Here is a 24,599-nt window from a genome sequence, read left to right as displayed (position 1 = left end):
TCTATATATGATATTTATATATGTGTATATATATAAATATATATTGATTTCTATATAGATGTGTATATATATAAGTGCATAGAATGTGTGAATATATATATATATACATATATATACACATATATATATGTATATATTTATATATATTTCTATAAGTGTATATATATAAATATATATTTATTTCTATATACATGTGTATATATATATAAGTGCATAGAAGTGTGAATATATATATATACATATATATATATATGTATTATGTATATGTATATATTTATATATATATATTTATATATATATATGATATTTCTATAAGTGTATATATATATAAATATATATTTATTTCTATATACATGTGTATATATATATATAAGTGCATAGAAGTGTGAATATATATACATATATATATATATATATACACATATATATGTATTATGTATATGTATATATTTATATATATATATGATATTTCTATAAGTGTATATATATAAACATATATTTATTTCTATATACATGTGTATATATATATATAAGTGCATAGAAGTGTGAATATATATATATATACATATATATATATATACACATATATATGTATATGTATATATTTATATATATATATGATATTTCTATAAGTGTATATATATATAAATATATATTTATTTCTATATACATGTATATATATATATATAAGTGCATAGAAGTGTGAATATATATATATACATATATATATACACATATATATGTATTATATATATGTATATATTTATATATATATATATGATATTTCTATAAGTGTATATATATATATAAATATATATTTATTTCTATATACATGTGTATATATATATATATATAAGTGCATAGAAGTGTGAATATATATACATATATATACACATATATATGTATATGTATATATTTATATATATATATGATATTTCTATAAGTGTATATATATATATAAATATATATTTATTTCTATATACATGTGTGTATATATACATATATAGAAGTGTGACTTTGGAAGGAGTGTAGCAGCGGTTCGGAGCCCGCAGAGCTGTCGGTGGGTTCTTGTGTGACTGACAGTAATTATTGGCGGTATTTGCCGCATTAATGTGCATTGGCGGTAAATAAGCGGCATTTTGGTCACAGCTCTTTAAGTTGTATATTCCTACATTAACGAATTAGAGAAAAATCTTGGAAAGCACAAAATGACTGGAGGAAATAAACTCCTGCTGAGATGCGCACATGAGCGCGGTAACGGTGAGGGAGGCGGCGGCCATGTTGTGCCGAGTTACCTGCCGTGCTGCTGAGTGTGCATTGTACCTGCAGGGGACATTGTGTGACCACCACTACTGGCTACATTACAGCGAGGCACGGGGTACACACAGGAGGGGGCTAGCTGACAGCTTAGCCAGGAACCCCCGTCTCATGTCGTCCTTCTGTCGTGGGGCTAATGTAGGAGAAGGACTATGAGGGCTGTGTGGTATTAGTCCCCCTACCAGATGATTGGGAATATGGATCATGTAGACTCTGGCCTCCAGCATCTTTTAGCTCCTGTCTATCAGCTAATCTCTGTTCTATGTTCTAGCACACACACTGCTGCACTTGGCAGCAGGCCTTACACAATTTCTGGATGGACTTCTGTCCTATTATCAGTCACTATTCTTCCTCCATACACCGGTATTTAGCACACTCCTTGCCCCCTAATACTCTCTAATGTATGTGTAGCCCCCTCTGAGGGTTTCCATGGCTGAGCCATTCTACAAATGGAGGCCTGCTCTCTTTTCGGCCATCCTGGCTCCTGGGGTGTAAGCTCTCACAAGCAGGACTTCCACTACTCTTTGGAATTATTCATTATTCTGGTTTGTACCCTGCAATATGTACAGTGTGTAGGAATGTGTGTATCCTAAATAGTATTAGTGCTATGAATATTATTATTATTATTCATTACGGTTAAATTAGTTAATTTACTGTTGATATTTGTAATCTTGATACCACATAATATATATACCAGATAATAAATAAATATTACAACACTATGAACCATTACTTGATTTAGAGCACAGTAGTGAAAAAAATTCACTAAATTATAGGTACATGAAAAAGTACTACAAGTACATAAATATGTATGTAAAGAAATATATATATATTTATATATATATATATGTGTATACTGTGTGTATGTTAATAAATGTAGCATGCTGTATACATATAGTATATATATATCATATGGTATACATATGATATAAGTCTATCTGTGCGTGTTTTTGTGTTTGCAAGGAGTTTGTATGCTGTCCCCATATGTGTGGACAAGCGACATGCTACATAATTTCTAAAATGACACCCTACAGGGCATTCTTTAGATATGTTTTATTTCTTCCTTGCTTTGCTTTTCCTCTCCTCACTTGCTTTAAATATATAGAGATAATAATTTACTTTTATTGTCATTTTGCTCCAGTTGAAGCTAGAGCAACTTCTAATACCATCTGTTGTCCATTCTTATACCTGTGCATTAATAAAATAAATCACATGATGACTTTTTAAACTAATGAATCCTAAAATATAAAGTTAAAACTTATATATAACTTTTTTTTATGTACTGCAACACATTTTTCTTACCATCTAAAATGTTACATTGCTGTAACATATTGTTCAGATTTATTTACCATGATTAACTTCTAAAAAAAAAAGTAGATGCGAAGAAAGGAGGTGCGCTGTGCATATTATAACAATAGGGTGTGCACCTTAGTCGCCCAACAATGCTCCATTAATATTCCTGGTTTTCATTTTCTGTGTGCTCCTGTGCATTCTACCTGAGCCAAAAACCACATGTAAACCACATGAGTGTGTACATGTCCTAAATTAGGTCTTTCACATTTTCATAACATAACAATGCCATAAGAGAATTAGGCATTTTGGACAAAGTTATTTCTGACTATAGTAAGTTGTTTATATAAATCTTTTTATACTTGACACAGTATTCTAATAAGCTATATAGCATAGACGTACTGTGAGATTTTCAGTTTATTAAGACAGCTGATGGAGCTATATTAATGGGATGACCATCTTCTTGCTTCATATATTACTCTTGGTTAGAAACTTTCCACTTAAACATGCTAAACTATTGACTATATTATTATGTATAAGATTGCTTCTTAAATAATGTAATATAAATAATTATAATAATATATCATGACAGTTAAAAGAACATTTAATAAATAATAATCTGGACTTTTTTATTCTTACTTAATTCATGCTATATTAAGTCCACACATGCTCGCAATATGTTTGGTCATTTAACTGACTGCATATATTTTTTTAAATAAAAGTAAAAATAAAAAGTTGTATTTAGTCTAGAGCAATATATATCAGTTTTGTTTTGCAAAGAATGATTGCATAATTTGTTCTTAAATGCTATACTGAACATGCGCGTTTTGAGTCTGTTTTAAATGCCTAGCCAAATGTATCCCATGCTATCAGTATGATATGAATATACCTTAACCAAAGTAACAACATGTCACCTTTCAGTGCAAAAGATTTTGGTGTTTAATATGTTTAAATATGCCTGTATTTTTTTTCAAAAGCCTGCCCTTACATTACTTCTCAAAGTGCTGAGTATCAATGCTAGCTCTGGATTGACCTTCCTATTAGTGGGAGGGTTTAGCAAATAACGACTTAAATTGGAGATGTGGCTATGAATACATGTGTGTATTTATTTAAATGAGTAAAAGAACCTGTATACGTTTTATACTAAGTAGACCTTGACGGTCAACGTTTACACTAAGCTTTCATCTAATCACCATTGTAAATTGCTAACTTTTTACGAACTGAAGTGCAGAAATACTGTACAGTGCAAACATAAATATAGAATAGTATTATAGGTTACATCTTTTATACAATTGTTGTATTAGTAATAGTAGAATAGTAGTTTTGTAAGATATTTTTACTTACAATATTAGTTTTAAGCATAGTACATTATATGAAGACTAAACTTTCATGGAGGTAGAGAAAATGTATTGTTTTATTAATTTGTAATTTTCACGATTATTCTGTTTCAGCTATATTTTGTAGATGTAGATCTATATTATTGTGCATGTATATTATCTCATGGCAGAGGAATGTCTCAATGTGGAGCATGACTGACCGCTCACATATGCAGGACGTCATGGAGTACACATTGTCACTAGACTGGCATTAGGTTTCTAGCAGTAACCTGTCTGTTCAGGATTCTGTGGCTATCAGTTTTAATACACTAGTGACTCATTTGGCAGTGGATTTGCGTGGCTACCCAGCTCATCTAAATTGCTTGATTAAATTATCATTTTCTGTGAATTGCACCAGTTCTATAATTAAGTTTCCTTATTGCGCGAGGGTGAATCGGCTTTAGTTGGTGACAAATCCTGAGGGATGCTGTTCATTTTCTAAAAGGTTTCTGCTCTTAATTCTACAAAGAGGTTTTTTTTTTTTTTTCCATTTTTGTCCATTGAAATGTCAGCTTATGGGGTCATTCCCGGACCTGTCTTCCATATTGTGCCTTATTCTTAGACATTTTCAGACACTTCACTTACTTTCATATGCCACTAATGATTGTATTTACTGGTTATTTTGAAAATTAATTTTAAAGAATAATCTGTGAGAGGAAAAATATTGTACCATTTTAACCAGTGGGTGATTAGTAATTAGGTATAGGACTACGGCTGAAAACATACCAAAAAGATGTCCTCAATGTCCTTTTCTTGTTTATGTACAATACAAATTGCCACACTTCATATGTAGAAAAATAATATTCAAAATTATTATCAATATGTTAATTCTCTCTCCTGACTGCAGTCACACAGATTTGAATGGACAAACCTGTCCACTTGTAAATATTTTTTATTTTTATGGCTAAGGATCCTATTTTTTTGTGTCAAAACAATCATTTTGAATCGTTTGCTGAATTTGACACAGACATCCTTCACACACAAAGTGTGTTGTCATTCATTACCATTAACACTCTCAAATTCATGATCATCTATATATTCACTATACATACTGTATAAATAGTGGCAATATTTCTGATATATTAGTTACATAAAAGGGTTGATTTTTATCTACATATTCTAATCATGTGACATTGATCTTCACATATCTGCTTAAAATTGTATCAGATTGCATACTAAAGGGCTCCTTATTTATTTAGTTTCCCATAAATAAATATTGATGTAAGGTATGTAGTGCAATGTTGTCTTTTATCTTTAGTTGTCTGTACATGCAGCATCATACTATCACCAATTCTTGATAGCTCCCACCTCTGCAGGTTTTACGGATTGCTATGATTATCACTAATATTAACAACAGGACCATGCATAAAAGGTTTCGTTAATGTAGTCTCTTTACTTTCCTTAGGTTGAATGTATGCTAACCTTAGCATGAACCTAAAGATTTATTGATATAAAAGTAAAATATATGTATTTTACGCACTTATATAGCGCAATTAATGTCCACAGCGCTTTACAGACATCCAGAGGAGTAGCTAGGTGTTCAACTCAGGAAGGGGGGGAAACATCTGGGTGGGCCCCTAGCCAGGTAACTGTCTGTACAACTACATTGGTGAACCCTGACCATGGATACAGAGGAACCTCAGCAGATGAACACGCTGTTACTGAAAATTAATTTCTGCACAAAGACCAACATTGATATTACCACTTATGATGACCATATAGTGGTAGATACCACACCTGACCATATAGCGGTAGATACCAGCAGGGCTGCCACTAGGAATTTTGGGGCCCCATACTGTGAACATTTTGGTGCCCCCTTGAGACTTCATCCAGGCTCCACCCCCAACTCTACAGCCAGAAATGGCCCCATCTCAGGGCCAGAAAAGGCCCCCTCACAGGGCCAGAAACCCCTCATCAGCCTCATACACTGCCTGCTGCTGTCGCTGTGGCCTCCTCACTGACACACACTGTCTGCCTACCTCCTGCTGCTGCTGCCAAAGTCTGCCTGCCTGTCCTGGGTGGTCCCAATCCACATGTGGCACGCTACTGCTTCTCTTCTCCAAAATGAAAGTGAGCGCACAGCGTGTCACATGACCGCGCGTCAGGACCATGGTGCATTAAGGTCTGAACAGTTGCCCCTGACTCCCTGGGGCCCGGTGAGTAAAGGCAAAGAGAAGGGGGCCCTGGGTTGGCCGGATCTTCCTTCTTACTTCTGTTCACCTTGCCCCATACAGTAGTAAGGGCAGTAATGCCCTGATGGTGGCCCTGGATACCAGACCTGCAGATCATACAAGTAATTACAGTACAGGTATATATAGTAACTTACAGCTGATGTTCTTTTTGATGGAGTAGTTAATTTACCCGTCTTTTCCATCTGGCCCTGACCGACAAGACAACTTCTCCAGCCAGGACTCATGTGCAGAGATTACAGTGAAAACACATTTGACTTCTCACATTTCCAGCGCCGTCCCCATCTATTCCCAACCTGTAAAAACTCCTCATCCTGCTGATACCCCAATACTGAGCCGCTGCTGTCGAATGTGTCCCTATTACAGCACCTGCTGTGTGGTACAAAAATGCCCACCACTGTGCCTCTTGCAAAGTAATAATGCCTTCTTTGTGCCCTCTACATGGTAAAATTGCTTCTTTGAAAAGATTAAAAGATTAATACCCTGTTTAAATGCCCTAGAAAAGTGTCCACATTTTGCCCCTATGGTGCACATATAGCAATAATGTTTCTTGAGTGCCCACTTATTTATTTATTTTACTCACTAGCATCATTAATTCCACAGTGCTTCACAGACAATAATGGCATTGTCCCCATCAGGGCTCTCAATCTAAATTTCCTATCAGTATGTCTTTGGAGTGTGAGAGGAAACTGGAGAACCCAGAGGAAACCCATGCAAACACGGGGAGAACATACAAACTCCTTGCAGATGTCCTTGGTGGGATGTGAACCCAGGTCCCCAGTGCTGCAAGGCTGAAGTGCTAACCACTGAGCCACTGTGCTGCCCACTTGACATTTAATAATGTCCACTGGGTCCCCCAATATACAGCTCCTCTATATACAGTATAGTGGGCCCATAGCTCCCTTATACAGAGTATAATGTCCCCACAGCTCCCCTATTTACAGTATGATTGGCCCATAGCTCCCCTATATACAATGTAATGCCCCGCAGCTTCCCTATACACAGTATGGTGGGCCCACCGCTCCCATATACACAGAACCTCCGTCAGTACATAAATGCAGCACCAGAACCACTATACTGTAGGTAACTGAATGCAGTGCCACAACCACAATCAGTAGATGAATACTGAACTAGAACCACACTTTTCCTCCTCTGCATATTGCCCACAAAATAATTTGCCTTCATATTAACATCCCTCATATACAATAAAAGTCCCTATAACCTTCTGCTCTATAAGGCGCTTACCTTTCCCACATCGGCAGCAGGGTGACAACAGCAGCAGGGTGACAGCCACAGTAGGGAGCCAGTGGCAGAAAGAAAGGTGACTGCCTCAGCCGGGTGATGATCTCTGATCAGTTATGGATTAGTCCATTTTTACACGATCAGGACCATGGTCAGTACATGAATCCATTACCAGATCCACTGTCAGTACATGAATCCATACTCTGCCCCTACTTCTCCATATTGTTCCCAAAGCTCTCACCTCTCCATACTGTCCTCCCACGCCCCTATCTCTACATACTCTTCCTCCACTTCTCCATACTGTGCCTGCACTTCCCCATATTGTACCCCACGCTCTCATCTTTCCATACTGTTCCCCCATGCTCCTATCTCTACATATTGTTCCTACTTCTCCATACAATCCCCTCACATTTCTCCATATGGTCCCCACATGCTCCCATTTCTCTATCCTGTACCCCCATTTCTCCATATTGTCCCCTAAGCTCACACCTCTCTATACTGTCCCCCCACTTCTTCATATTGTACACCCATTTCTCCATACGGTCCATTCACGCTCCCATTTCTCCATATGGTCCATTCATGCTCCCATTTCTCCATACGGTCCCCCCACACTCCCACCTCTCCATAATGTCCCCCACTTCTCCACATGGTCCCCCACTCATCCATATTGTCCCCCACTTCTCTTTACAATCCCACCACACTCCCACTTTTCCATATGCTCCTCAGATACTCCCAATTCTCCCCCCACTTCTTCATATTGAAAACCCATTTCTCCATATGAACCCCCATGCTCCCATTTCTCAATATGGCCCCAACACACCTCTCCATAATGTCACCCACTTCTCCAAATGGTCCCCCACTCCTCCATATTGTCCCCCATGCTCTCTCTTCTCCATACTGTCCCAATACTCCTCCATATTGTCCCTCATGCTCCCTTCTCTCCATACTGTCCTAACACTCCTCCATATTGTCCCCCATGATCCCTCCTATCTCTACATATTGTTCCTACTTCTCCATACAATCCCCTCACATTTCTCCATATGGTCCCCACATGCTCCCATTTCTCTATCCTGTACCCCCATTTCTCCATATTGTCCCCTAAGCTCACACCTCTCTATACTGTCCCCCCACTTCTTCATATTGTACACCCATTTCTCCATACGGTCCATTCACGCTCCCATTTCTCCATATGGTCCATTCATGCTCCCATTTCTCCATACGGTCCCCCCACACTCCCACCTCTCCATAATGTCCCCCACTTCTCCACATGGTCCCCCACTCATCCATATTGTCCCCCACTTCTCTTTACAATCCCACCACACTCCCACTTTTCCATATGCTCCTCAGATACTCCCAATTCTCCCCCCACTTCTTCATATTGAAAACCCATTTCTCCATATGAACCCCCATGCTCCCATTTCTCAATATGGCCCCAACACACCTCTCCATAATGTCACCCACTTCTCCAAATGGTCTCCCACTCCTCCATATTGTCCCCCATGCTCCCTCTTCTCCATACTGTCCCAATACTCCTCCATATTGTCCCTCATGCTCCCTTCTCTCCATACTGTCCTAACACTCCTCCACATTGTCCCCCATGCTCCCTCCTTTCCATATTGTCCACCCACCCCCACGCTGCTCCCTCTCATAATTTTTCTCACTGCCCCAAAATATGCAAGCACCGACTCCATTCTTTGCCGCTCTGCGGCTCAGTGATCTGACAGCAGCAGAGTGATGAGGTCAACAGTGTGCGACTTCATCTCTCCACTGCACGTTGGAGCGGGGAGATGACGAGCGCTCCTCTACCTCCCAGCGCTGCAGTGTTGCTCAGACTTATTCATGTCTAAGAGACATGCATACATCTCAGCACAGGGGAAATGTAGCCAGCAGAGAGCAGCATGCTGTGCAGCCCTGGCTTAACCATATCGGAGCGCTGTGCACTCCGATATAGTTAAGAGTAGCGTAGCTCTGAGTTGGCGCCCTGTGGCGGGCCTACCCTGAGCACGGGGCCCAGGGCGATCGCACCCTCTGCCTCCCTCTGTAGCTATGCTACTGCAAACATCATCAATAAGGTTCCATTGGGGCTCACTATCTACATTCCCTATTAGTATGTCTTTGGAGAGTGGCGTACCCAGAGGAAACCCACAAACACAGAAAGATCATAAAAACTTCTTGCAGATATCGTTCTCGTTGGGATTTGTACCTAGGACCCTATTGCTGCAAGGTTATAGTGCTAACCACTGAGCCACTATATATACATCTGATAAAGGCAAGTTTGTGCTCACCCGGTTGACAAAATATTTATTCATCTGATATCAGTGGAATGCCTTAGGAAACAGCCTGTATTAACTGGTGCTTTCAGCACTTATGTTCTTAAATTGCTGCACCTGGAACCTGCATTCCTACCTCATGAAGGATGCAGAGGCATACATACACTTTATAAAAGTCTTGAAATAATTCACTTATAATCTTTAAGTGGTATCATAGAGAATACAGAATCTCTTCTTTATTTGAAGATAATACGGTGTAATCCAATGAACTGTTCCTCTAGTATACTTTAAATCGTTTGCAGGTTGTATGTTTTCATTCATCTATTTAACACATGCAAACATGCCAAGGCAGACTGCTGGACAATTAAGTCATATGAAACTGAAAGGATGCTAAAATTATGTAAAAACGTGAGAATCAAAATATAAAGATGCAGGTCAGGGACAAGTTTGCCTTCCTGATCAGAAAAAGTTTTGGGGACCACTGACTTCCACTCCTGCGTGCATAATATTAATTACATTCTAATAATTACAGTAGAATTAATGTGATGTGCATGTTATTTTTTTATAGTGATGATCCATGGAGAGCTGCAAAGATGATTAAAGGATACATGCAGCAACATAACATTCCCCAAAGAGAAGTCGTTGATATTACTGGACTGAACCAATCACATCTTTCTCAACATCTTAACAAAGGGACTCCCATGAAAACCCAAAAACGTGCTGCTCTATATACCTGGTATGTCAGGAAACAAAGAGAAATTCTAAGACGTAAGTATTAAAGTTCAAAGCCACACTCTTGCAAGTTTTATTAGATATGGATCCAAATTTCTACCAGCCATTGTTTTGGCTTAACACACCTTCTAATAATCTTATCACAGTGTTTTCTTGTTGGAATCCCTAGTAGTGATGGGTGAACCCCTGACTGTTCGGGTTTGGCGGGCTCAGCCGAACGCCAAACATTTTATTAAAAGTTCGGATTCGGGTACCAGAACAGTACCCGAACTTGAACACGGACCCCATGGGGGACCCGAACATTGGGTGTTTGCCACACTGTCATGTGTATGACAGCACTGAAAACACTGCCTCTGATCGGTGGTAAGATCATTACCGTTGATCAGAGAGCTGCGGTTCCAATGCTGTCAGGTGACAGCATGGAAATGGTGGCCCGAACATTAGGTGTTTACCACGCTGTCATCTACATGACAGCGCAGCAAAAACTGCCTCTGATCGGTGATCAGATTAATACCACCGGTCAGAGTGCTGCGGTTCCCACACTCAGGTGGCAGCGTGAGCCCACAGCTGTGACCAGAGGTAAAACGTTTACCTCCGGTCCCAGGCGTCGGCTGATGGGAGTATTCATCTGCCGGCGCCGGCGCTATAAATAAATAGCTTTAAAAAATGGCAAAACTGACAGCTTTGGGCAACCCTCAGATGTCAGCTTTAGCAAGGCTGTTTATCAAGAAAAGAGGGGTCCCTACATAGTTTTTTTAAAAATTATTTAAAGAAATAAGTTAAAAAAAAAGTCATTGGATCCCCTTCATTTTGGACAACCAGCCAACCTAAAGCAGACAGCTGGGGGCTGGTATTCTCAGGCTGGTAAGGGGCCATTGATATTGGCCCCTCCCCCAGCCTACAAATAGCATGCAGCCTCCCCAGAAAAAACGCATCTATTAGATGCGCCAATTCTCGCACTTTGCCCGGCTCTACCCACTGACCTGTGGTGTGGCATATGGGGTAATATTTGTGGGGTTGATGTGACCTTTGTACTGTCCAGTGATATCAACCCCACGGGTTAGTAATGGAGAGGCGTCTATAAGACTCCTCTTCATTACTAATCCTATAGTCAAATTGCTAAATAAAGACAAACACCCAGAATAAAGTATTTTATTTTAAATAAAACACACACACTTTTACTTTTTTATTTAAAAATAACAAACACTGTTATAGTTACCGAACATCTAATCCCTGATGCCCTTGTCTCCTGTAAGAAAACAAAAATAAAAAACACCAATATCCCTCACCTGTCCAAAGTTCTGTCCCACGCAGTAATCCAAGTCTGGGATAAATAGTTTTCAACTGGGAGGGTTCCAAGATGTGACCGTCCCTGCTGAAAACCACTGAGGAATGGGCTGCTGCCGCTGCTGAGAGCTCAGCCTCAGTGACTTGCAGCCAATGTCATTAAGAACTATCTTAAGTGTAAAGATTAAAGGGAACCTGTCAGTCGATACATGCTGCTTAAACCACAGTGTCATGAATCTGAGCCTAGATGCACAATTGCAACCAGGTGAGTTTTTTTCTCTGAAACTCTCCATCACTATAGAGAAAACATAAATCGAAGAGCCAGCTGAGGACTATAGAGAGAAACTAAATTAATCCAGTGCCAACCTATCAATCACCTGGAGCAGAGATGGGAGAAGCCGGCCCTTCAAGCTCTGGTGTTTGGGAGAAAAACATTCCTGGCTGCAGTCATGCAGCCAGGCTATGATTCATGCTGCCTGTAGTTTGGACACCATGAATTGATTGACAGATTCCATTGGAGGAGTCTTGGAAATGATTATATGGCCCCCACAGAGTCATGATTTCAAAATGATCAAGTCTGTCTGCGATTACATGAAGAAACTGATGGATTTCAGTAAAGAAACAGATACATATTAGAGGGCACTCGGCCAAACGATATTTTGGCCATTCTGACAGTCATCTCATCCAAATTTACCATACACAGGAGCGCTTGTTCGGCTAAGTACTCTTTAGTCAGGCTGAAGACATCTGCCCTGGCCAGGGGCGGACTGGGACTATAATTCAGCCATGGCATGTGAAAGCACACAGGCCCATGTTGTCCCTGCCACAGAGCATCATATTGGACCAATATAACTCTGCCTGGAGAAAATCAATACTAGATAATAGACCAATATTTTTATTAATACAGTTAAGATAAGCATAAGATTTAATAATAATAATAATAATAATAATAATAAAATGCCACAATGATAATGTTGCAATATAACATACAAATATTCAAAATCATAACCAGATATTAACAGAATATACAGTAGTGATAGTAACACCTTATTCAGGCTTGAGGTTAAAGTCTGCAGTTACTCTGTGACTGCAGATTTGTGAATTCTCCCAACATGTGCATTGTGCGGTGTCAGGATTCTCCATCGCTGGGAGTGAGCGGTCATGTGGTCTCAAATATGCAATTTGCATATAGGCTGTCACATGCTGACTAGACATGCGCGACCTCACTCAATACAAGTTGAGTTAAGCAAGACAGGACACGTCTAGTTGAATGTGGTCTGAAGTATGCAAATCAAATGCTGGCAGTCAGAAGACAAGCCCACTCCTGCTACTGAAGAATCCAGACAGCGTGCAATGCATGTGCTGAGAGGATTCACAAGTCTTCGGTCACACAGAGTGATGGCAGACTTTAACCTCAAACCTGGACAACCCCTTTAACCAAACCCACTGAAATGCAATGATATTACCAACATACAGTTACCATATTACTATTAATACACTAGTGCTCTCCAGACCATATACCGTGGAGTAAATAAGTATTTGATACACTATCGATTTTGCAAGTTTTCCCACCTACAAAGAATGCAGAGGTCTGTAATTTTTATCGTAGGTACACTTCAACTGTGAGAGACAGAATCTTAAAAAAATCCAGAAAATCACATTGTATGATTTTTACATAGTTACTTTGCATTTTATTGCATGAAATAAGTATTTGATACAATAGAAAAAACAGAACTTAATATTTGGTACAGAAACCTTTGTTTGCAATTACAGAGGTCAGACATTTCCTGAAGTTCTTGATCAAGTTTGCACACACTGCAGCAGGGATTTTGGCTCATTCCTCCACAGATCTTTCAGGCTTCAGGGCTGTCACTGGGCAATATTCAGTTTCAGCTCCCTCCAAAAATTTTCTATTGGATTCAGGTCTGGAGACTGGCTAAGCTACTCCAGGACCTTGAAATGCTTCTTACGGAGCCACTCCTTAGTTGCCCTGGCTGTGTGTTTTGAGTCATTGTCATGCTGGAAGATCCAGCCACGACCCATCTCCAATTCTCTTACTGAGGGAAGGAGGTTGTTGGCCAAAATCTCACGATAGATAACCCCATCCATCCTCCCTTCAATACGGTGCAGTCATCCTGTCCCCTCTGCAGAAATGCACCTCCAAAGTATGATGTTTACTCCACCATGCTTGGGGCAGTGTTCTTGGGGTTTTACTGATCCTTCTTCTTCCATCAAACACAGCGAGTGGAGTTGATACCAAAAAGTTCTATTTTGGTCTCATCTGACCACATGACCTTCTGTCATGCCTCCTCTGGATCATTCAGATGGTCATTGGCGAACCTTTAAACGGGCCTAGACATGTTCAGGCGTGAGCAGGGGACCTCGCGTGCCCTGCAGGATTTTTTTTTTTTTCAAATTATCTTTATTGTTTTTTATTTAATACCGCTGCAGCATTTTAATCCATGACAGCGTAGCGTGTTACTAATGGTAATGTTTGAGACTGTGGTCCCAGCTCTCTTGAGGTCATTGACTAAGTCCTCCTGTATAGTTTTGGGCTGATTCCTGACCTTTCTTAGAATTATCCTTACCCCATGAGGCGAGATCCTTTAGATCCAGACCAAGGAAGATTGACAGACATCTTGTATTTTTTCCATTTTCTAATAATTGTGCCAACAGTTGTTGCCTTCTCACCAAGCTGCTTGCCTATTGACCTGTAGCCCATCTCAGCCTTGTGCAGGTCTACAATTTTGTCTCTGGTGTCCTTAGACAGCTCTTTGGTCTTGGCCATGGTGGAAAGGTTGGAGTGTGATTGAGTGTGTGGACAGGTGTCTTTTATACAGGTAGCAAGTTCAAGCAGGTGCAATTAATACAGGTAATGAGTGCATAGTAGGAGGGCTTCTTAAATCCTTAACGACTTTGGGTTTTTCCGTTTTTGCGTTTTCGTTATTTTGCTCACTGTCTTCCCAGAGCCATAACTTTTATATTTTTTGGTAAATAAGGCCATGCGGGGGCTTAATTTTTGCAGGACGAGTTGTACTTTTGAACAGCTCCATTGGTTTTACCATATTGTGTACTGGAAAACCGGAAAAAAATTCAAAGTGCGGTGAAATTGCAAAAAAAATTCCACAATTGTTTTTTTTTTTTTACCATGTAGAATGTAACATACCTGGCGGCGTCCTTGCATGGTGGTCCATCTCCCACTGTGCAAGAGGGCGCACTTGATCTCCTGTCCAGAATGTCTCTCTGGCTTCCCTCCATGCTGTCTGTTTGTGTCTGTCTCTGCTGCTTAAGGGCGGCGCCCGATCACTTCCTGTCTTTTGTACCTGCTGTGGGTCACACCCCTTGTGCGTCCTCAGCCTATCGCTGTCTGTCACTTGGTATATAGTTCAGCAGCTCCCTTCTATCCCTGCCTGTGCATGTGTTTCTTTCAGTGTGTGCTTGCACTCTGAAGTTGCCAGGTCCCGTTCCTGTTTCCCTGTCCGCCCTTCCTGGAGGCTGTATTTCCAGGCCTGTCTGAACTAAGTCCTGTATGTCTCCTGCCTTGCGGTGTCAGCTCCCGTGTCTGAACTGTGTCCTGTATGTCTCCTGCCTTGCGGTGTCAGCTCCCGTGTCTGAACTGTGTCCTGTATGTCTCCTGCTTTACGGTATTAGTTCCCGTGTCTGAACTAAGTCCTGTATGTCTCCTGCCTTGCGGTGTCAGCTCCCGTGTCTGAACTGTGTCCTGTATGTCTCCTGCCTTGCGGTGTCAGCTCCCGTGTCTGAACTGTGTCCTGTATGTCTCCTGCTTTACGGTATTAGTTCCCGTGTCTGAACTAAGTCCTGTATGTCTCCTGCCTTGCGGTGTCAGCTCCCGTGTCTGAACTGTGTCCTGTATGTCTCCTGCTTTACGGTATTAGTTCCCGTGTCTGAACTGTGTCCTGTATGTCTCCTGCTTTGCGGTATTAGTTCCCGTGTCTGAACTAAGTCCTGTATGTCTCCTGCTTTGCGGTATTAGTTCCCGTGTCTGAACTGAGTCCTTTCTGTGTTCTCTTGTCTGTCCTGTCTGAACACGCTCCTAGCCTGTTCCTCCTGCCTTCTAGGGGCCGATTACCTTGACCCGCTCCTGTATCTTGTCTGTCCTGTCTGAACTCGCTCCTTGCCTGTTCGTCCCGCCTCTCTGGGGGCAGTATTCCCAGACCCGCTCCTGTATCCCGCTGCAGTGTCGGTCTCCTCCGTACACTCAGTTCCAGTCTGAACTCTCTCCTATCCTTTACCTGTTTTGTCTATGTCCATTCCCTTCCTTTTCCTGCAGAGTCTGTACTCGTACCTAACTCCTGCTTGTTGTCTCTGTACTCCCGTTTGTGAGTTTTTGGTCCACTCGCTACTTCACTGCAAGTACCCTGTGGGTGTCTGGCTCTGTCTTTCCCTTCCTGTCTGTTCCGTGTGAACAGAGTCCTGTCCTGCCCTGCTTCTGCCCGCTGCTCCGGCAGTCCTGTCCTGCCCTGCTTCTGCCCGCTGCTCCGGCAGTCCTGTCCTGCCCTGCCTGTACCCTTCTGCCTGTATTGTTCCTGAGTCCCGGTGTGTACTGGGTTCTATCCCGCCTGTGTTCCTACCTGCTAGTGCCTCCTGTCTGCACTCTAGCTGTGCTTGCCTTTACCCCCCTGCCTGCATACCCGCCTGCCTGCATACCAGTCGTGCCTGCCTATACCCTCCAGTCTGTGTGCCAGCCTACCAGCCTGTTCCTGTATTCCCTGTGTGGGTCAACAGCCGTGTCCGGGGTCTGTCCTGGAGTAGCACCTGGTCCCTCTGCTCGGTTCCTCCTTGGTGCACTGGCGTCGTATGCCGTCGTGCGACCCTGGTCGGATCGGGTGAATACTTAGTCACGCCCCTCCAGGCATACACTCTCCGGCATGGTCCAGTGGAATCACTACCAATCACCCGCACACGCCGCTTAGCCCGGGCGTGTGCATAACAGCATGCTCAGGCCATGGTTCCCGTTGAGCCCCACGGCCTTCGCTCTTTGAGAAGTTTTTCCAGCGAATACATGCATTAAAATAAATAAATAATTTTTTTTTCCCTTAGCTGAGTTCCAGGCGAATTGCGCACTCGTCCAGATGGATCTATCAGCTCTCGTTCCTGCGGATCCGCCACGTTACTATGGGGATCCAAAACAGTGTCGTGCATTTGTGGAGCAATGCATGCTACACTTTAAGGCCTACCCTCTCTATTTTCCTTCCGATTGGGCTAAAGTGGCCTTTATTATGTCTTACCTGGCGGGGGATGCCTTGGAATGGATCAACCCCCTATATGAGACACAGGATCCGATCCTCCGGGACCTAATGGCCTTCCTGGTGGCCTTTCTAATGGTCTTCGATGATCCTAACCCGGAGGCTCCTGCTGAAGCTTCACTTCCCAATATCCCGGAGCAGCCCCAATGGGTAATGTGTGTGGGTAGCGTAATAGTTCTCCAGCCCAATGAGACTACTGCCCACCCAGAATCCTCACAGGGTGACTACGCTTTCCGGAATACTTCTCCCAACCTCAAGAGGCAGTCCAGACGTGCTAGACTTAGAGGCAAGCAGTCACGCCTGGGTCTGTCCTCCCTGAGACCTCCTGAACCCTTCGGGGTGCTACCTGGTAACGAAAGGACAGAGACTCTCCTATACTCTGTACCTGATACCTCGCTCGCTTCGTCCAGTGAGTCCAACCTGGTGTACTCCGAAGCAGAGGTTACTCCCGAGTCTCTACACCCCTCCGACCAGGCGGAGGACCTCCAGTTGTGTTCAGAACCCTTCGGGGTGCCACCTGGTGGTGAATGGACAGAGACTTTCCTATACTCGGTACCCGATACCTCGCCTGCTTCCTCCAGTGAGTCCGACCTAGTGTTCTCCGAAGCAGAAGTTACTCCCGAGTCTCTACACCCCTCCGACCAGGCGGAGGACCTCCAGTTGTGTTTAGAACCCTTCGGGGTGCCACCTGGTGGTGAATGGACAGAGACTTTCCTTTTTCCTGTACCTGATACCTCGCCTGCTTCCTCCAGTGAGTCCGACCTAGTGTTCTCCGAAGCAGAAGTTACTCCCGAGTCTCTACACCCCTCCGACCAGGCGGAGGACCTCCAGTTGTGTTTAGAACCCTTCGGGGTGCCACCTGGTGGTGAATGGACAGAGACTTTCCTATTTCCTGTACCTGATACCTCGCCTGCTTCCTCCAGTGAGTCCGACCTAGTGTACTCTGAAGCAGATGTTTTCTCTGAGCCTCAGTACTCTTCTGACCCGGCGGAGGACCTCCAGTTGTTTCCTGAATCCTCCGGGGTACCACCAGATAACAAAGAGACAGTGACTTTTCCTCATTATGTACCTGATAACCCGTCTATTTTTTCCTGTGTGCATGACAAGATGTACCTCGAAGCAGAGATTACCCTCAAGTCTCTGTCCCCCTCCAACCCAGTGAACGACTGGTCCTCGAATTCCCTGCGGAAGATTCTGGCAGGCCTGAAGAAGAGGGGGCGTAAGGGGGGAGGTACTGTAACATACCTGGCGGCGTCCTTGCATGGTGGTCCATCTCCCACTGTGCAAGAGGGCGCACTTGATCTCCTGTCCAGAATGTCTCTCTGGCTTCCCTCCATGCTGTCTGTTTGTGTCTGTCTCTGCTGCTTAAGGGCGGCGCCCGATCACTTCCTGTCTTTTGTACCTGCTGTGGGTCACACCCCTTGTGCGTCCTCAGCCTATCGCTGTCTGTCACTTGGTATATAGTTCAGCAGCTCCCTTCTATCCCTGCCTGTGCATGTGTTTCTTTCAGTGTGTGCTTGCACTCTGAAGTTGCCAGGTCCCGTTCCTGTTTCCCTGTCCGCCCTTCCTGGAGGCTGTATTTCCAGGCCTGTCTGAACTAAGTCCTGTATGTCTCCTGCCTTGCGGTGTCAGCTCCCGTGTCTGAACTGTGTCCTGTATGTCTCCTGCCTTGCGGTGTCAGCTCCCGTGTCTGAACTGTGTCCTGTATGTCTCCTGCTTTACGGTATTAGTTCCCGTGTCTGAACTAAGTCCTGTATGTCTCCTGCCTTGCGGTGTCAGCTCCCGTGTCTGAACTGTGTCCTGTATGTCTCCTGCCTTGCGGTGTCAGCTCCCGTGTCTGAACTGTGTCCTGTATGTCTCCTGCTTTACGGTATTAGTTCCCGTGTCTGAACTAAGTCCTGTATGTCTCCTGCCTTGCGGTGTCAGCTCCCGTGTCTGAACTGTGTCCTGTATGTCTCCTGCTTTACGGTATTAGTTCCCGTGTCTGAACTGTGTCCTGTATGTCTCCTGCTTTGCGGTATTAGTTCCCGTGTCTGAACTAAGTCCTGTATGTCTCCTGCTTTGCGGTATTAGTTCCCGTGTCTGAACTGAGTCCTTTCTGTGTTCTCTTGTCTGTCCTGTCTGAACACGCTCCTAGCCTGTTCCTCCTGCCTTCTAGGGGCCGATTACCTTGACCCGCTCCTGTATCTTGTCTGTCCTGTCTGAACTCGCTCCTTGCCTGTTCGTCCCGCCTCTCTGGGGGCAGTATTCCCAGACCCGCTCCTGTATCCCGCTGCAGTGTCGGTCTCCTCCGTACACTCAGTTCCAGTCTGAACTCTCTCCTATCCTTTACCTGTTTTGTCTATGTCCATTCCCTTCCTTTTCCTGCAGAGTCTGTACTCGTACCTAACTCCTGCTTGTTGTCTCTGTACTCCCGTTTGTGAGTTTTTGGTCCACTCGCTACTTCACTGCAAGTACCCTGTGGGTGTCTGGCTCTGTCTTTCCCTTCCTGTCTGTTCCGTGTGAACAGAGTCCTGTCCTGCCCTGCTTCTGCCCGCTGCTCCGGCAGTCCTGTCCTGCCCTGCTTCTGCCCGCTGCTCCGGCAGTCCTGTCCTGCCCTGCCTGTACCCTTCTGCCTGTATTGTTCCTGAGTCCCGGTGTGTACTGGGTTCTATCCCGCCTGTGTTCCTACCTGCTAGTGCCTCCTGTCTGCACTCTAGCTGTGCTTGCCTTTACCCCCCTGCCTGCATACCCGCCTGCCTGCATACCAGTCGTGCCTGCCTATACCCTCCAGTCTGTGTGCCAGCCTACCAGCCTGTTCCTGTATTCCCTGTGTGGGTCAACAGCCGTGTCCGGGGTCTGTCCTGGAGTAGCACCTGGTCCCTCTGCTCGGTTCCTCCTTGGTGCACTGGCGTCGTATGCCGTTGTGCGACCCTGGTCGGATCGGGTGAATACTTAGTCACGCCCCTCCAGGCATACACTCTCCGGCATGGTCCAGTGGAATCACTACCAATCACCCGCACACGCCGCTTAGCCCGGGCGTGTGCATAACATAGAATAAATGCTAAAACTGACATGCCATTATGATTCCACAGGTCATTGCAAGTTTGTAGATGCCAAACAGTTATAGGTTCTTTTTTATTTAAATGGTGAAAAAAAATCCAAAGTTTGCAAAAAAAATGGCGCCATTTTCAGAGACCTATATTGTCTCCATATTTTGGGATCTGGAGCCAGGTGAGAGCTTATTTTTTGTGTGCCGAGCTAATGTTTTTATTGATACCATTTTGGGGTTGATACGATCTTTTGATCACCTGTTACTGCATTTTATTGCAATGTTGTGGTGACCAAAAAAACCATAATTCTGGCATTTTGATTATTTTTCTCATTACCCCGTTTACCAATCGGATCAATTCTTTTTTTATATTGACAGATCGGGTGATCCTGAATACAGCAATACAAAATATGTATATATTTGATTTTTTTTTTTAATTATTTTATTTTGATTTGAACTTATATTTTTTAATTTTTTAAATATTTTTAAAAACATTTTTTTTTACTTTTTACTGGCTTCAATAGTCTCCATGGGAGACTAGAAGCTGCAATCATCTGATCGCCTGTGCTTCAGCCCTGCTGTGTGTTGCTGAAATGCTCACTTGCTATGAGCGCCAACCGCTGGGCAGCACTCATAGCATCCCGGCATTGACAACCGCAGGGGTCTCCTGCAGACCCCGGGTTCTCATGCCAACCCATCGGCGACCCGCAGTCATGTGACACGGGCACCGATGGGTGGGACTAATGACGTCCTTCCGTCGCGGCCATGTTAAATGCCGCTGTCAGAGATTGACAGCAGCATTTAGATAGTTAATAGCCGTGGGTGGATCGCAATTACACCCACGGCTGTTAGGGACACATGACAGCTGATCAGATCAGCTGTGATGTGCTGAAAACATGAGATCTCAGCACCAGAGCCCGCATGGGGTGCGGGGATCCCACCTTGGATGCACTCATAAGTCCAAGGTGGGAAAGGGGATAAAGAAAAACTAACAGGACTGCGAGAGCCAGAATTCTTGCTGGTTGGTAGGTGATCAAATACTTATTTCATGTAATGAAATGCAAATTAATTATGTAAAAATCATACAATTTGATTTTATGGTTTTTACTTTTGGATTCTGCCTCTCACAGTTGAAGTGTACCTACGATAAAAATTACAGTCCTCTCCATTTTTTGTAGGTGGAAAAACATGCAAAATCGGCAGTGTATCAAATAATTATTTTTCTGACTGTATGTGTGCACTGTACAGGTTCTCATCAGTGATGTTCTTGACTGAATGTTGTTATTCATTTTCCCTATTCTTTTCCATTCATGCCAGACCTCTTCTCCCATCCATAACTCGTCCCTGCAAAATGTAACACACAGGCATCTTTGGCTTATTACTTTCCAGCCACCTGCTCACATTCCACCACCTCTACACAAACCATATAGTGCTATAATCACTGACCAAGACAGAAATAATGACCCTTCTGTGCCCTGTACAGTAATACTATACTACCTCTGTATACTTACAAAGTAATAATGCTCCCCTGTGCCCCCTTACAGCTATATAGCACCATTAAGTAATAATGTCTCCCTGTGCTATCTTATTATCATAATGTTTCCTGTGCTTCCCTTATAATGATAATGATCCTCCAGTGTGCCTCCGTTTAATAATACCACTTCACACATTGCACCTCATTATAATAATACCTCAGAGTAGTGGCTTACATAGAAATTAAGGGGCCCCATAGCAAAAGTTCTATAACTGCACATAGGCGCAGTCACAAAAGAGCATACCTCCCAACTTTTTAAGAAACAGAATGGGATATGTATTGCAGCACTTACAGTTATTTTACCCCCTACTGAAACACCTTAGTGTTCTCGCCCTCTATGATACCCTTTCATGACCCCCCTTTGAATATGATGCCCCCACACAATAGAATTCCCTCACGCGTAATGATGGCCACACAAACCACACACAAAATATGATGCCCCGTAACACCCCACACCACAGACCCCCATATACAGTATGAGGTATACATCAGACCTCACACAGTATGGTAGCCATCACAGCACTCTGTATACAATATGAAGGTCTTCACATCCCCCCATCCAAAATGATAGTCACCACAGCCCCTCACACAGTATGATAGTCCACCACAGCTTCCCAACACAACATAATTTTCACCATAGCCACCCCATAGTATCTCACACAGTACGATGGTCCCTGCACAGTATGATAGTCTCTCACAGGCTCCTATACAGTGTGATGGTCTCCCACAGCCTCCCATTCAGTATGGTAGTCCCAACACAACCCTCTATACAGTATGATAGTCCTCCTACACAATATGATGGTCCCCCACAGCCCAATACAGTATGATGGTCATCCACAGCCTCCTATTCAGTATGATGGTACCTGCACAGCCCACTATACAGTGTGATGGCTCTCCATGCAGTATGATGGTCCACCACAGCCCCAAAATGGTATGATAGTTCTCCCACAAACTCACACATAGTATGATGGTCCCCCCATCACTTCTACTATCCTGTCTGTCAGTTGACGTGGCCATTGTGATATAGTGACATCATTATGCTGCCCGACGTTCCGTCATCTAGCGACCTGTTGGAGTAAGTAATGGCGCACAGAGCCAGTGACTGGGCTATAACTTGATCTGATAATTACATGTGTGATTTGATTGAAAATTCACATGTGTAAACTACGTCTATAGCTAACTTAAGTCATATAAACAACACTAGTGGCAAAAAACATTATTTTTTGCTAAGGTCTTTTGCTGTTAGTGGTTAATTGTGACATAAATGACATATACGGTAAGTCATAAATAATACCATGTCATTGTGGAACTTTTATTTTTACTATACAGTGCAAATTCTAAGTCAAAATTTTAAGTGAAGCACAATCTTTAAAAAAGAGAACTGTGTATAGGCAGGAGGCGAAAAAGCTTTAATACTTGACTAATTATATGATACTTAAAATGTCTGACCATTTGTCTATTAAAGAAGCTGTCTAGCATTTTTTCTTTTCATACACAGTGGTGCTTGAAAGTCTGTTAACCCTTAAAAAAATTTCTTATGTAACTTAAAACCAAATCAGATTTACACATAACTCCTAAGATAAGAAGAACAACATCAAACAAATGAGTCAAAAGTATTAGACTTTGTCATAATTTTTTATTGAGAAAAATGAACCAGTATCACATTTCTGTGATAAGCAAAAGTAGGCAAACATTTAGAATTAGCAGATACAGTTATATGAAAAAGTTTGGGCACCCCTATTAATCTTAAGCTTAATGTTTTATAAAAATTGGTGTTTTTGCAACAGCTATTTCAGTTTGATATATGTAAAACTGTTGGACACAGTAATGTTTCTGCCTTGAAATGAGGTTTATTGTACTAACAGAAAATGTGCAATCTGCATTCAAACAAAATTTGACAGGTGCATAAGTATGGGCACCCTTATCATTTTCTTGTTTTAAATACTTCTACCTACTTTTTACTGACATACTAAAGCACTTTTTTTTTGTTTTGTAACCTCATTGAGCTTTGAACTTCATAGCCAGGTGTATGCAATCATGAGAAAAGCTACTTAAAGTGGCCACTTGCAAGTTGTTCTCCTGTTTGAATCTCCTCTGAAGAGTGGCATCATGGGCTCCTCAAAACAACTGTCAAATGATCTGAAAACAAAGATTATTCAACATAGTTGTTCAGGGGAAGGATACAAAAAGCTGTCTCAGAGATTTAACCTGTCAGTTTCCACTGTGAGGAACATAGTAAGGAAATGGAAGAACACAGGGACAGTTCTTGTTAAGGCTAGAAGTGGCAGGCCAAGAAAAACATCAGAAAGGCAGAGAAGAAGAATGGTGAGATCAGTCAAGGACAATCCTCAGACCACCTCCAGAGAGCTGCAGCATCAACTTGCTGCAGATGGTATCACTGTGCATCGGTCAACTATACAACGCACTTTGCACAAGGAGAAGCTGTATGGGAGAGTGATGCGAAAGAAGCCGTTTCTGCAAGCACGCCACAAACAGAGTCGGCTGAGGTATGCAAAAGCACATTTGGAGAAGCCAATTTCTTTTTGGAAGAAGGTCCTGTGGACTGATGAAACCAAGATTGAGTTGTTTGGTCATACAAAAGGGCGTTATGCATGGCGGCAAAAAAACACAGCATTCCAAGAAAAACACTTGCTACCCACAGTAAAATTTGGTGGAGGTTCCATCATGCTTTGGGGCTGTGTGGCCAATGCCGGCACCAGGAATCTTGTTAAAGTTGAGGGATGCATGGATTCCACTCAGTATCAGCAGATTCTTGACACTAATGTTCAAGAATCAGTGATAAAGTTGAAGTTACGCAGGGGATGGATCTTTCAGCAAGACAATGATCCAAAACACCGCTCCAAATCTACTCAGGCATTCATGCAGAGGAACAATTACAATGTTCTGGAATGGCCATCCCAGTCCCCAGACCTGAATATCATTGAACATCTGTGGGATCATTTGAAGAGGGCTGTCCATGCTCGGCGACCATCAAACTTAACTGAACTGGAATGGTTTTGTAAAGAGGAATGGTCCAGGAACTCATTAAAAGCTACAGGAAGCG

At 42.8% G+C, this 24,599-nt stretch overlaps 1 protein-coding gene across 1 annotated transcript in view; it reads left to right on the top strand.

Annotated features, from left to right (window-relative positions):
- HNF1B (HNF1 homeobox B) overlaps positions 1-24,599 on the top strand; it is a 186,923-nt gene that overhangs the window by 1,491 nt on the left and 160,833 nt on the right. The window contains exon 2 of the mRNA XM_073666403.1: positions 10,253-10,452. Coding sequence (XP_073522504.1) covers positions 10,253-10,452 — 200 coding nt within the window. The remainder of the gene's footprint in view (positions 1-10,252; positions 10,453-24,599) is intronic.

Source organism: Phyllobates terribilis, unplaced genomic scaffold (assembly GCF_046119375.1).
Source record: "Phyllobates terribilis strain yellow unplaced genomic scaffold, ASM4611937v1 Scaffold_2__4_contigs__length_985480577, whole genome shotgun sequence".
Lineage (NCBI taxonomy): Eukaryota > Metazoa > Chordata > Amphibia > Anura > Dendrobatidae > Phyllobates > Phyllobates terribilis.
The sequence above is the reverse complement of the archived record's forward strand: the minus strand, read 5'-3'. Positions and strand labels throughout refer to the sequence as shown.